At 35.9% G+C, this 14,606-nt stretch overlaps 1 protein-coding gene across 2 annotated transcripts in view; it reads right to left on the bottom strand.

The window, feature by feature from the left end:
- Window positions 1–1,233: 1,233 nt before the first annotated feature.
- LOC107103341 (mitogen-activated protein kinase kinase kinase 12-like) overlaps window positions 1,234–14,606 on the bottom strand; it is a 27,224-nt gene continuing 13,851 nt past the window's right edge. The window contains exons 6-14 of one of the 2 annotated variants that reach the window (XM_015403017.1): window positions 13,273–13,431; window positions 13,081–13,189; window positions 9,841–9,950; window positions 8,732–8,848; window positions 8,385–8,522; window positions 7,301–8,015; window positions 6,767–6,834; window positions 4,028–4,328; window positions 1,234–2,434 (exon numbers count right to left, since the gene is read on the bottom strand). In XM_015403017.1, coding sequence (XP_015258503.1) covers window positions 2,345–2,434; window positions 4,028–4,328; window positions 6,767–6,834; window positions 7,301–8,015; window positions 8,385–8,522; window positions 8,732–8,848; window positions 9,841–9,950; window positions 13,081–13,189; window positions 13,273–13,431 — 1,807 coding nt within the window. In that variant the 3' untranslated portion in view covers window positions 1,234–2,344. The remainder of the gene's footprint in view (window positions 2,435–4,027; window positions 4,329–6,766; window positions 6,835–7,300; window positions 8,016–8,384; window positions 8,523–8,731; window positions 8,849–9,840; window positions 9,951–13,080; window positions 13,190–13,272; window positions 13,432–14,606) is intronic. The other variant, XM_015403024.1, reaches the window with a different exon arrangement.

Raw genomic sequence — 14,606 nt, 5'->3', positions numbered from 1 at the left:
GTAGACCTGGGTGCCACGTTGTTTAAAAAAAATGCAAAAATAAAGATGTGAAATGCTCAAACAAAAAGCCTCCTCTTTTCATCTTCAAACATTCAAAAACACAGTTTGAAATTTTACAAGTTGGATTTTATTTTCAAATGGTTTCTTAAATATATTTATTGTACAGTTACAATAATGCAGTAGAAAATGTTTCAGTTCGACCCCCTGTTATATTGGTTGAGGACACTAGAGGGCAGTAGTCTGGCTCATTGGCAACATTTCATCCTTACCAAGGATTTTTAACTTTATTTTTAGGGGGATGAATGGATTACAAAAGCCCTACAAATGTAAATAGAAACAAAAAACCTGACAGAAAAAAAGCTGCATATTTTAGCTTATTAGGTGTTCTAATTTGTATTGATATCTGGAACGGCTCTAAGCTGAAGTGCAAGGTAAAAAAAAGACAAGAATATCAGCACCACTTTTATGACCACTTCATTCTTGGCTATAAAATATATTGATGAGAGGTCAAATTTTGGCCTTGCATTGCATTCTTGGTGCAAGCGTTGCAACAATATGTAAAGCTTTGTGTCCTTGGTAAATGCTGAATTTCAAGATGCATGGACTCAGCAGTCCATGCTAATTTCATGACTGCAAAAAAAAAAAATCAATAAAAATAACAATCATTGCATTAAGAAATCAGCAGAAATATTCAACCATTTTTTCACATTTCTGTTTGTGAGCAAAACATTCAGTAACAGTTCTAAACATCTTATTAATGGATCAAAACTGCTTTTTTTATGATTCATTTGTAAAAGAATCGTAATACAGGTGCATCTAAATAAATTAGAATATCACAAAATGCTTTCTTATTCATTTAACTCAAAAAGTCAAACTTATTACACGCAGTAATATAGGTTTTTTTTTTATTAGTTGCTTAGTGTTCATAAAAGGCTCAATGAAAAACTTCCCTAAATTGAAAGATTTTTTTGTAAACAAATGATCTCACTAACACTCTTCATTAGAAACAGCAAACTGTATCCAAAAAGTATTAATGGAAACATGTGCTTAATAGATATACAAGAAAACGGAACGGTGTATGGAGCTGCCCTCACTGCCAAACTATGTCCCTACTTGAATAAAGTCCTCCTTATCGTGATTGACTGGCCAGCAAAATTGTTGAGAGGAAAAAGTGACACCAAGCCTAATAAATAGATTAGCTGAAGACTTCTTTTAAAGGAACTTGGGCTTCTGTTTTACCTCAGCAGAGCCACTTCCTAATCGCCCTAAAATCTAATTAGATTGGAGATAACATTAATTCAAAGGGAGTCCTAGACAAATATATGGCCTATTTTAAAATGTTATTTAATTAACCTTTCCAAACACCTGAGTTTTGGGTTAGAATCATTAAAAAAAATATATACGGGTCTGTGTGTAATAAATCAAAGACATAAGTTTCACTTTTTGAGTTACTAAAATGTATAACCTTTCAGATGTTTTCCAAGTTATTGAGATACACCACTACATGTAGACTTTTTTTCTATCAACATGTTCTTCATACCAGGGTTGGCTTTATTAGTAACGGAAATTATATTCACTACACTGAAATATCCAACATCTTAAATATGCATACTTTTTAAAATGACAAGCATGCTTTTTGAATTACAAACCTTCAAATTCTCCCCCAAAAAATGACATTATTTCTGCAAAATACTTCAATACTGCATAACTATTTCTTTTGATCAGACATAAACAGCAGGTAAAGTTACATTCTACCAGTAAAAGCTTTATGAGGTCTTTATATAATAGCGCCCCCTGCTGAGAAACTTCAGCACCTTCAATTATACAATCTCTATAAAAAAATTTCATTTTACATCTTATATTAACAGTGACAATGGAAACAATTTGATCAAAAACGACGGTAATAAATGATAACAAATAACGTAAAATGTAAACATTTTTTCATTCAGTTCACAGTAAAATAAATAAGTGCATAATGTTTAAAAGAAATAGATAATGACAGTAGAGTTTGAGATATAAGTGTAGTTCACACTTATAAAGAATCTTCAATAACATTTTCACTGGATAGTATAAAATACAGAAATTAATTTAAAAAAAATCAGCATGGAAGATGACTGGAGACATGAACGGACAGTCATTGCTTTGTCTGTTGTCTGTTAGAGGAGTTTATCCTTTAGTTTCACATCTGTGTAATCTGTAATTGAGTTTTTATGAGAAAGTCTTTGTTTCCTTTCTTCTTCAATTCTCCACTGTGTTTCTTTGTGGGTTTATTATTGTCTGACCGAGTCAAAGAAGAATGCAGAGGCCAGATGTACAGATCTTGTGGGTTTAGGCCTGTTGTTCTTCACCAGTTAGTTGGAGGCTGGCTGGGCTCTGCGCTGCATGAATGGTCCAGCTCTGCACTGTCACAGTCGGAGTCATCGTACAGGCCCTGCTGGATAAAAAAATAAATAAAAAATGTCTAATATTGAGTCTAATTAGGCAATGTTTGACTATCTGATTATGTCTAGATGTTTTGATGTGAAATTCTGTTGAGGCAGACCTATTTTAAAAAGACTTCACCTTACTGCAACACATAGAAAACAAACGTGTCTTTGTTCTTGAAAAAAAAAACAAAAAAAAAAACATGGAGAGGTTCTCAAATGGGAAGTTATGTTTACTGCTACTGTAGTTGGTAATTCTAGACCAAATGTACCAGGGGGTACAGAACAAAAGCTTGAAACAAAAAACAGGACACTTACTTGTTTGATATATTAAATGAGTGTTGGAAGCAAAGAACTATTTGTGGCTCTTCCGATCCGAGATACAGCAGTGATATAAATGTGAACCTAACTTACTAAAACCTCAACTTGACTTAAAATTTTCCCAGAGAGAAATTTAGTTTGGAGGAGGGTAAGAGTATAAAAACATGGGAATACTATTTTACAATTTAACAAACATCACAAAAACAAGCATCATCAAACCACACATCACAACACAAAATTTGAGTTTAGTATTGTGATGACTTGAGTTAAAATTTTGTTTTTCATCCTGCTGGATTTAGCCTCTGGCATTCTGAATCTCCTGCCCAACGCTAGAAGCTCAAAGTCAGGGTGGGGAGGATGATCAGGACACTGTGTTATAGGAGGCTGCTAAGCCAGGTGATGATGGCACTGCACACCCAAAACTGGTAGAGCATCTTATGAAAGTGCAGTGGCTGCTGGGATTTTTTTGCACACAGCATCCGTATTTTCAATAAAACTGCTGACATGCTCCACTGTCTTTCCCTTAATAACAGTCACAGGTGGTGGGTTTGGTTTCTTAAGCTACTTAAGTTGGTTAATTAAGCTTTAAGTGCAACACCTGAATTTTTAATTGTTGGAATAAAACTGTAAAACTAAATTAGAATCAGATCCAATTTACCAATCAGTTATATTTTCTGTGCCAGCTCATATTATCATGCAAAATCCATTAAGTATTACGACTAACAGGGGCTACCCCGCCTCTCGCCCGTTGACAGCTGGAGATAGGCGCCAGCAACCCTCGCGACACCAATTGGGACAAGCGTGTCAGATAATGGATGGATGGATGGACTAACAGGGGCTGTAATGTGCCAGGACCATTTCTACAGGAGATCGGGCCCCTGTCGGCCCCTGTCTAGACCCGCCCATGGAGCTAGTAGGGTATAGAGAAAGCTGATTGATGCCATATTATAACATCTGTGTTAATGCTTCCTAAATTCCTGCTTCGGAATGATTAACATGATCCCTTTTGCAATTTCACGTAAAATTACTGCTTGCTACCCTTAAAATAACCCAAAATGACATAATTAGTGTCTTATTATAAAACAAAGATTGGTATAAATGGTCCCAAACAATCCCTAGTCTTCTGAATCAATTCCCTGCAGAAACCCAATCTCTGATTCTCTTATTGATACTCTTATTGCTATCAGAGGTAAAACACTCACTACATATTCATCCTAAATCCACATATTTCTTTTACAAATCAATCTGATTTCATTCTTTTAGTCTATGTATTTCCCACCTACCTCGTAGTTATGTTCACTCAAAGCGAGCTGCGTCTTCACTTGTCGTACTTCAGCTTCCCTTTCTGACAGCCCATCAGAGCCCAGCTGGCTCGGATCACAGGGGTCGGCTGGGATTTCTGAGCCCTGAGAGAGCAAATCGTCGCTTTTGTCATCCAGACGCTCGTCTGTGTTGGTGCTGACTACATCAGGCGTGCCACTGTGGGAATGGTCTGTGGTGTTTCCCTCCTCGCCGTCTGAAACCGATAAGTTTTCTAAACTAAAGTTTGACAGCGACTGACATTTGGAGATGCTGACTGGCCGCCTGCAAGAAAATAGAAAGGAGAAATCTGAACCTTTAAATGAAAAGTCACCACAGAAAAGTACAAATCAGCATGGAAGAAGTTGTAAAAAATCCATTCATTTGATAATTGTAATAATTTGGAATTTTGCATTTAACAGAATATGCCTCAAAGATGTGAATTATTTAAATTCGATATACTTTATGTATCGAAAAGAATGGAACAAAGTTTGTTGTTCAAATCTTTTTTTTTTCTAATCGAATGCATTCCTTATTCAACCCATACAGATGCATCTTAGTAAAGTTGAATTTTTTAATGTTTTTATCTGTTTTGTTAAATATGGCTTATCTCCTCTAAACTCTAGAATGTGCTTTGCTTTACAATCCTCTCAAGAGTTTTTTTTTTTTTTTATCTATGTTCTGCAAAATTTTCTACCAGTCTTTTTTCCTTCCACCAAACCTTCAGTTAACATCTTTGGATGTGGGACTTTGTGAGAGATCATATTCTTAAATTATCCCCTTCAGTGTTTTTCCCTACTTGTGCAGAATGCCATTAACTATTTGCTGCACATTTATCAGTTCAACAGTGGAATAAGTAATATAGTTTCACTTTCAAAACTTAAAGAATAAAATTAAGTAACTACTTGATGTTCTAATTGATTATGTTTAGGTTTATGCCATATTAAACACAACTTCCTTTAATTGCAATAGATATCTAAGGTTTAGTTACTTTATAATTTGTTTTAAAACTGATTAGAATTATTTGCCAAAAAAAGAAATCTTCATGGTATTAGGAAGAAAAGATTATTTCAATTATGGTTTCATATTCAAAATCTTTTTATTGAGTTTCAGACGTATAAGGAAACGAATGTGTTCACCATGTACTACAAATTGGGCTTGTAACAGCAAATAATTCAAGTTGTTAGAATTATTATTGAAATAAAGCAAATAAATTAAAGAGAGTCTATGATATGATATTTTCAGTACAAAAAAAAATACATGAATCTAATAAATGAGTAAAACGAAACCAGACAAAATAATCCCCCACACATCACCGTTACTGCCAGAACAATGTCATCAATCCACCTCATACATGCCTGCATTGTTCACTATAACATGCAGCACTCAGCTGGAAATGTTATCAAGAAAGGACTATATTTACAAATGTTTCAAGAGATTGTTTCAGCAAATGCCTTTTTTTTTAACCTCATGCGATTATGTGGGTGAGGTGGAAGGGAGGCACCTATCCATTAAAGGATTACACAAGTAGTATAGCAAGCCATACTTAAGCTGCCTTCATGTGGTATCATAATTATTGTAAATACCAAAAAACAACTTTGATGATACTCCTGAAAGTTTCCAATATGAGGCAAACTTCGACCTATTAAATTCTTTATGATGAATAAATACTGCATTGTGAAACCTTCCGTCTCATTGTGCTAGTAGCCCTACACAATGCTGTGACGTACATTTCTTTTTACAATATCACCATTTAAACATGTGTTTTTTGTTTTTGTTTTTGTTTGAGTCTATCCGATGCTAGCTGGCAGTCCGTGGAGGACAGCAGCTGGTGTGAACTGTGCGAACTGTGTTCTGACGTAGACAATGTTCTCATTTGATCTGTAGTGTATCCCAGGGGGCACATGATTTACTGGAACCAGGAGATGATCCTATAACTGTCTTGCCCAAGTCAGGATAATGTGGATCAGCTATGTTCCTCTTCTCTGACTTGACAAAAGCACTTAAACACAATGCACTGGTAATTTCCACTTTACAGGCAGAACGGATCATATTTACCATACCACATGAAGGCCACGTTAAATTAGGTTTGCCCTTAAAGGTATAGTGGAGGATTTTTGAAAAAATCTGCCCTCTCCACTTAAAAAAAAACAAATAGCCACAAATACACATGCTTCATTAAGTATTAAAAATATAGTGGAGGATTTCTACACATTTTTGAAAAGACACGTCCTTTTCCCTTTTCACTCGCTCATACGAGCTTACTTTCAAAAAGAAGATTTGCAATTTTTCCTCTATGTCAGAATCACCACCGGTAAGTGAAAATGGGGACGAGCACGCAGGACGGCCTTACATAAAAATATCACCAGAATGATTGACAATCAGGAGGACAACTTATTGTGATGATCCACTCAGAAAAAGATTATCCTCCACTATACCTAATAATAATTTTTCTTTATAAAAATATAAGCCCGTCAACTGTATTCAAGTTTTTTATTTGTGCAGTTTTTAATATTATTCCAATTGTAACTTTAAATTCACTTATCCAATTAGTAAAAATAGGATTTTGGTTAATTTCATTTTCAGTATTAATTCAATCATACAACCAGCTTATTTATTGGTCTAGAGCAAAATGGTTTTGTGGTGGCTATCAAATGAAAATTCTAAACTTTTATGAAATACCTGATGAAAATTACATTTCTAGATAATCTCATTATTCCCACCTTCTCCTGGGCAGCTCAACCTCACTGTCCACTTCTCCCTCCTCTTCCTCTGAAGACAGTCCACGTCTCTGTGGGGAAGAGCATAAACCAGAAGACGCAGGTTAACCTTATTCTGACTTATTCTATTAAGAACATTCAAGTTTTAAGAAGAGAAAATACATTTTTGGGATCATAACAGTTTATTTAAAACATAAATGTAATATAGAAATGTTAAAGAACAGCTTCTTTACATATAATTCTCTTATGTGCATATGCAATAATTAAGGGATAAAGGAAATCAGTTTTTTTTTCTATAAAGCCTGCTGCTGAAATGTTTGGGTCGTGAATGCGGAAGCATCCAGAAGCTTCTGAATTTTAATTACAACAGCCACTATAGAGAAACATCTGAATAATTTGGCAACACTGTTAAGGGAAATCTGTAAACTTGCACCTTTGGACCAATTGTTTGTATTTTTGTAATTATAGTTTGTAATTATTTGCATTTATTTGTATTTGTGTCCCTGTAGATTAGTGTCCCAGCTAAAACAATCTTACCTGACTGCGTGTGACAGCCGCTCTGTACAGTAGCGCTGCTGGCGTGAGGCGGCGCTGACTTCTGGGTGAGCGTGTGATCACTGTCCCTTCCTCCTTTTCCTCTCCTTCATGGGAGACCCGGGAGTTCCCCAGTACAGATGACCTCCCTGCAGCTGCCCCTCTTCCACAAGGTGAATCGGGGCTGCTGGAGAACGGAATGGATGCTGCGTCTTCGCTGGGGGTGTTGCTGCGTGGGGGTGTCTCCACCAGGTCATCACCCCCCACACCAGTGTTCTGCCCTTCCCTTGGCCCCTCTGTCTCTCCGCTGTCTTCTAAACCAGCTGAGGCACTCTGACTGCCCGCTCTGTCTAAGCCAGGCCTCAGCTGCCCCTTTCTCCGGCACTCTGCCTCCAGGGTGGTTGAAATGAGATCGGGGCTGGAGGAGGACATCTTCTTAAGCAGCAGGTCATGCTGGAGACCCCTGATTGCCGCAGTGGGGTCCAGACGATGCTTGCTACTAGGCATAGATGCGGTGGCATTAATCATGGCTAAAGACGAGGACAGAGTGGCCTTCAGTTGAGCCAAGTCGCTGCTGCTGCCTTTACCAGCCTTTCTGTATCGAGGCTTTCCTCGGCGAGAGCGGCCAGGGGAAGTGGAGCCTTTGTTGGGTATGGTGACCTGGGTCATGGATGAGTCCAGTTTGGGTAAGATGACCTCAGACTTCAGTAAGTCTGGTCTGTAAACAGAACAAACATTGTTTATTTCTAATCAAATAACCTTTGATATTTTAATTTCTTGAGACACAGAAGACACCTGTCCTGAGGTTTTCATCCTTATTTTTTATTTACTTAACTTTTGGTATAAGAAAATAGTTCGAATAAACCTTAAACATGTTTATTTATAAATCATTCAATATATATGAGAGACTTTTAAACAAAATTAAATCAAAAACTTTGATTAACTGTATAAAAAAGAACCACCTCCCCTTAAAATCTGCAAAACATAGAAAAGCCTATTGTTTGATTTGGTACCAGGTTAACTTAATGAACTTAATCAAGTAGTAATGTGTGAAGCTGTGGATAAACTATTCTTTTTTCTGTTTTACCTCTTGCTGTGTGAATTCAGTTTCTGCGGTACATTGCGTTTCTTCATGAGCTTCTCCATGGAGTTGGAGGAGGCTGACTGTCTGGAGCTGTGGTGCTTAAAGCAGCTGGGATACTTCTTGTCCAGAGACTGCTCCCTCCTGGGATTCAGACATAAAGGACATCACTGGTTAAAATGGATACAGCGAGAAACATGAGAGCAAAGGCAAAGACATCCAAACTGTGCAGTAAAAAGCATAGCTAGTAATTTTTTTTTTTTCATTTTATAGCATGTTTAATTTTAGCTTTCCCAAAATAGAAGGGTCCTAATCATGTTAAATGGAACAAACGAACAGGGAAATTTTCGTACTTGAGCAGCTCCTTTTCTTTGATCTCCAGCTGCAGCATGATAGCATTGAGCTCCATGTAGAGATTATTGGCTCGCTCCAGTTTCCTCTCATAGTGCTCCCGAATGTCCAGAGCATGTCTGTATGTAGAGAAAAAGCTCAATAATGTCACGACTCAAGCCTTATCTCCAATCTTTACTGTGATGATGGTGGTTATAGATCAAGAGATTACATTGAACTGGTGTTTTTGCTTACCATTAGTAATTTTTTGAGAAAAAAAACAAACCCTCTCATGAATATAAGAAACACATAGATGCTTTCTCGTAGATTTTAAATGCATTTTTTTTAAACAATAAATATTAAAATTAAGCACAGGGAGCATACAGGTACAAAAACGTTGTACATGTTTACAGTTTAGATAAGGAGTGACTTTGTTGAATTTGATTTCTTTTAAAAACTATGAAAACAGAAGTATTCTGGTCAAAGCGATCTGTTAAAACACATACAGCACAGCTTTAATATAAACCTATTCTGCTGTTAAACAGTGTTTAGCCAGGTTTCATACTCATTAGAGATCAGATATTGTTAAAATACTAAATTGATCCAAATCACTTTTGATTACTTTAGAACTACTCCTGTCTCTAAGTCCTTTCAAATCATTTTAATTATTGGGCAGCATATTTAACTTAAAAGGGATGTTTGTGGAGCAATTCAGCCGTCAGAATAAACCACTATATCTTTGTATGATAAAATTTAACTTTTGCCAGGAGCATAACAATGCGAGATGCTCTCTTTTGAGAACAACATCTTATCTTACAAGCCCTCAGACGATTCTCTTCTGCAGGTCAAGATGCTTACTGACAATAGCCTTTCTATGATGCCCCTCTTACAGTGCCTTGCAAAAGAATTCACTTCACTTGAAGATCTTGTCATGTTATGATGTGTCTGTGTTTAGGTGATAATCCAAAGCTTGTCGCAAAATAACTTTTTAAAACCATAATGAAACGAACCCCAGGACTCAAAAAAGTAATGTTTACACAAAGTCGATCATTTCTGGAGAATAGAAATGTAGTAGAAACCTGCAGCTTGCAAACTTGTTAAGGTGGCTTTTCTGTCTCGTTGCAAATCTAACCTGAGTTCTTCTCTTCGACGTTTGATGAGCTCCTCGTCTAGCCTGTGAAGACATGTCCCCTCAGACTTTATCTTCTCAAAGTTATGTCGCACCTCGTCCCTCCATTCCGCCTGAAGGAACAGAACAAAAAAGACTGACTGTTAATTACCCAGATTTACTGCACGTATAAACTACAAAATCGAAATAGTAATGAGCTTTATTAGCAGGTCTTCACAACAAACAGGAACAAAGATTTATTAAGAATAACCAATCACAAAAAAAATTTCAATCATTAAACCTAACGATGTAGTCAATCATATTTGCAGTTATGGAAAATTGTTTCAGAAACATCTTTAGAGCTTTGAATACAGGCATGAAGTATATACATTTTATTATATTAATTGAAATTAAAAGGATAAGGCTCTTGAGATGTACCATCTCATTTTCAAGGGGATCCTTAAAAAGAAACCAAAACCACACAACCCCCAAAATAGAACAAGACATATACGAAAATATATACAATAATAGGAGAAGACATACAAATGGCCACAAACACAACCAAACACATCATGCATTCATTCACACACACAAAGCTTTCTAATAAAGATTCTGTTAGACATTTACATCATATTATAACAGTTATAAACACAAACAAGTTACAATTATCAGTGCTTTAAAGATGTGGAACAAGATCCTTCTTAAATACAAAAACTGAGATCTTAGAGCTGAGAGAGGGCGAAAGATTGTTCCAATATGAAGATGTTTTAAAATTACATTAAAGTTTGTGGTATATACTGTAAAATCATACAGTATTGATAATTAAATCTCTGCCTAACGGTGACTGATACACATTATCAAAAGCTTTTACCGCTTCAAACATGGAGTATTTTATCAGTTCTTTCATTTGCACTGAGAAAATGAACCGTGACTTAAGTCCACATTCTTTATTTAATATTAATATGTGAAGCTACCATAAGACAATTTTATTTGCAACTTGATTTAGAGGGAGAAACACTTTCAATTTGCAGGGCAGTTAGCTTTTTCTTTTCACTGAAATGAAACCTATTAAACTGTCAGATATCAATCAATGCCCAGGAAGCAAAAACAAACTTACAGTGCATTGCAGTGGATCCTAAAAGACAAAGACACAAAAATACGGCATGGGCATTTTCCTTTGTGCAGCAGAGCATGCCAGCTGTTATCTGATACTTGTCATATCAAAGGACTAAGTAAGTCAGATTTATGAGTGTGTGCAGACACATACATGTGTATTGGAGTTGCTTGTGTAAGAAGCTCTTCTTATTAACCTAATGCACTCTCTTTACATCTCCAGTCCCCTCTTTTTTCCACTCTCTGCTCTGCTCTCTACCATTAAAGTAATCAATACACTCTGGCAGCAAATACTTCTTTCTAATGTCACAAGAAAAATCCATTATGGGCCAGAGAGGAGAACAAAAAACTGGGCAGGGATTCAACCACAAGAAAGGGGGCAGGGAAAAATAAAGCACCAAGGATAGGAGTGATGGAGGTTTATATTTTCCATATTAAGATTGAACAGAATCAGATTCATTGTAAATTAATACCCACAAAGGCATGTTTTCCAACAGTACCCCCCTCTGTTCATTTTCTTTGGTCAGACACACTGGTAGTAAGCTTCCAACCCCCAACCACACACAGGTAGACACACTGTCCTTCCCCATCACACATGATATGAAATAAAGGTTCTTTCCTTGACCTGTGAACTGAAGCTTAAATAAAACGCCACAAATCAGCAAAAACATTTGACACGGAAAGAAAAGGGGGGAAAAAAAGCAACCAACAATGATGCAGTGTGATTGAAAGGACAGGTATTATTAGTTGGCTCCCTGGAGACTGGGGGGCCCGGTTGCAGCTGTGCACTTGCCTATGCATTTAGTTACTGCAGTAGGCTGAGAGAAAATGGTGGCAGCTTGTCAGCAAAATGAGAATGAGTGATGTTGGCAGGGGAGACATACAAAACCCATATAGACTTCACTAAATGTTCATTTATTTCTTTATTGGACTTAATGAATAGATTTCCTGTAAATAAATACATAACGGATTTTATTACAGCTGACTCAATCCTCGGATTCTGTCTCATTTTTAACACCAGCTATGAAAATTGCAGTGCTGCAGAAAAGCAAGTTTTTGCTTGCTTATAACACTGACATGTTTTACATTATCTAACTATTTTTTAATAATAAACAAACATAGTTGGCATGGAAAAAAAAATTATTACGTTCAACAATTTTTTTATTGATCAAATGAAAAAAGTGATCCAAACAACTGGGACATAAATGAAAATATAACACTTTTGACTGCTACATTTCCTCATTTCCTCCAGAAACCACATAAACTAAACCTACCTGCCAACATGAAGTAGGCTTAAAGATATAAAAAGGCATCTTATGCAATTTAAGTCAAAATCGTTGTCATCTCTCAAGCTGGAGGGAAGTAAATATATCATAGTTAATGGGCAAAAACTGCATTTAACCACTGCTGACCAAAAAAACAGACAAACATCCCCTAAAAAACAAAAAATATGTTTTGGATTTTTTTTTTTGGAAGAAGGAAATAGCCATCTTACTATATACAAAATAAAACTAATAAAGCATTTTGGAAAAAACTAAATAATCATGAAGACAGTTAAATATTCCAGTCTCAAGGCAATGATAAGGGCTGCTGGCTACACCAGCAAGAGAACCTCTGAACAGCTCAACAAGAAACAAACAAACAAAAAAACTTGAATCCAATTGGATTCATTGACATCAACCTAAAAAGTTGGATCATGTTTAAAAACCTTTCTGTGACAGAAAAAAAACAATAATACAAAGAATGGACTCAAAAATTCCTCCACCTCTTAATAGACCCATTGCTACAAATAATACAAATGATTAATATGTTAATGGAACTCTTACCTTTCATCAGGACACAAGGTGGGTTTGGATGACTCTTTCCCTCAATGAATGAAATCATCATTTGAAAACTGCTTATTGTATTAACTTGAATTGCCTTTGCCTGGCTTTTAATTTTTGGGGGGAACTTTGAATAATTTTAAACTGTCTATGACAAAAAATCAAATAGATCAAAATCCTCCCAGAAAACACCAAACTCCTTCACTGCACAGTATGTGATAAATATTATATAATTAGACTAAGGAGCTCCCTGTTTTTTTAGTCAAAATGGGTAATAAAGAAAATGTTTGGTCCCTGCATCATTTTTTCCACCAAAAAATGATCTCACCTGAGATTGAAAGTAAGTTTCTTGTGGAGTAGACAGTATATCTGCAGAGGCAATATCAAGATGTAGGAGGATCTGTCGAAATGATGGCCTGTTTCTTGGCTTGCAGTTCCTGTAAAACAGGTAAATTAATATTCTACTAGCTGCCAGCTTAAATAACTTCTTTCATGTTTTTTATCACTCCATCTTCCTCACCAGCATTGCCTCAGGAGCAGCTTGAAGCTGTCCGGACAGCTATCAGGCACCGGCAGCTGCAGGCTGTTGTTTCCCACTCCCCAGATGATAGCGGAGGAGTCCACGTCCTTGTAGGGCACCTCCCCCGTCAGCATCTCCCACAGCACAACACCAAATGACCTTCAGAAAAATGGAACGCAGTTTCTTTCAGACATGTTGATACTGATGAAGGCTGAAAAGGAGCAAGGCAGCCAAAAAAATTGACTATTTGACATTCCTAACATAATAAAATCGTACTACTTAATATCTTACCTAAATTTTCTATCCTACTTAGTTTGCAACAGACTAATGCATACACATTAATTTCTCCTTTTTCATTACAGATTATAAAGATGGAAACAACAATTGACAGGATTTTTTTTTTTTACAAAAATAGGAAACAACATATTCTAAAGAAATATATTTGTATTTGAATGTAAGAACACAACAGCATACCCAAGAGAATGGTAACCACTGCAACAGCTCTAAGTGACTACGCCTGGCTTGCATGTGCAGTATCCAAGGTGCTAGTTGCATCACATGTAATAATGTATGTGTATTTTTAGCTTCCCTTCAGCCCCACACTCATTATTCATGGCAGTAACATCCATGAAGACTTGACATCGATAAGAGATGTGTGCTTTTTTTTCTCCAAATGTGGATCAAAACTCAGCATTTGTTCTGAAAATTTTAATTACTTAAATATAAATGCACATATTCTCCTCACAACATCATCATAATGCAAAATCTTCAAAATATTATATTTCTTTTACATTTTTTATGCTATAAAATGTAAAATAATAACTAATATAAACATAAATGAATTATGTTAATAAATATTTAATTGTATTTAACATTATTTGTCAAATAGATATAATATTTGGGATTAATTACATGCAAAAGGATAGGCCCAGAAGTTATTTACTTCAGACTATTATAGGTATAGTGGAGGATGTTCTTTTTCCAGGTGGATCATCAAAATAAGTGGTCCTCCTAATTGTCAATCATTCTGGTGATATGTTTACTTAAGGCCATCCCCCATGCTCGTCCCCATTTTCCCTTACTGGTTGTGAGTCTAAAGTAGTAGAGAAATAGCTAATCTTCTTTTAAAAAGTAAGCATGTATGAGTGATGCAAACAGGAACATTTAAACAGAGCATGCATTCAAAAAGTAGCAAAACTCCTCCACTGTAGCTTTAAAAAAAAAAACATAATAATCTTAGTGTGTATTTTAAAAAGAAATCAGAATTTACTGTATTTACTGTATATGCTGTCTGAAAAAAAAGTATATATATATATATATATATATATATATAT

The sequence above is a fragment of the Cyprinodon variegatus genome, unplaced genomic scaffold (genome assembly GCF_000732505.1).
Source record: "Cyprinodon variegatus isolate N-32 unplaced genomic scaffold, C_variegatus-1.0 Scaffold34, whole genome shotgun sequence".
Lineage (NCBI taxonomy): Eukaryota > Metazoa > Chordata > Actinopteri > Cyprinodontiformes > Cyprinodontidae > Cyprinodon > Cyprinodon variegatus.
Note: the sequence above shows the minus strand (reverse complement) of the source record. Positions and strands in the feature narration are given on the sequence as shown.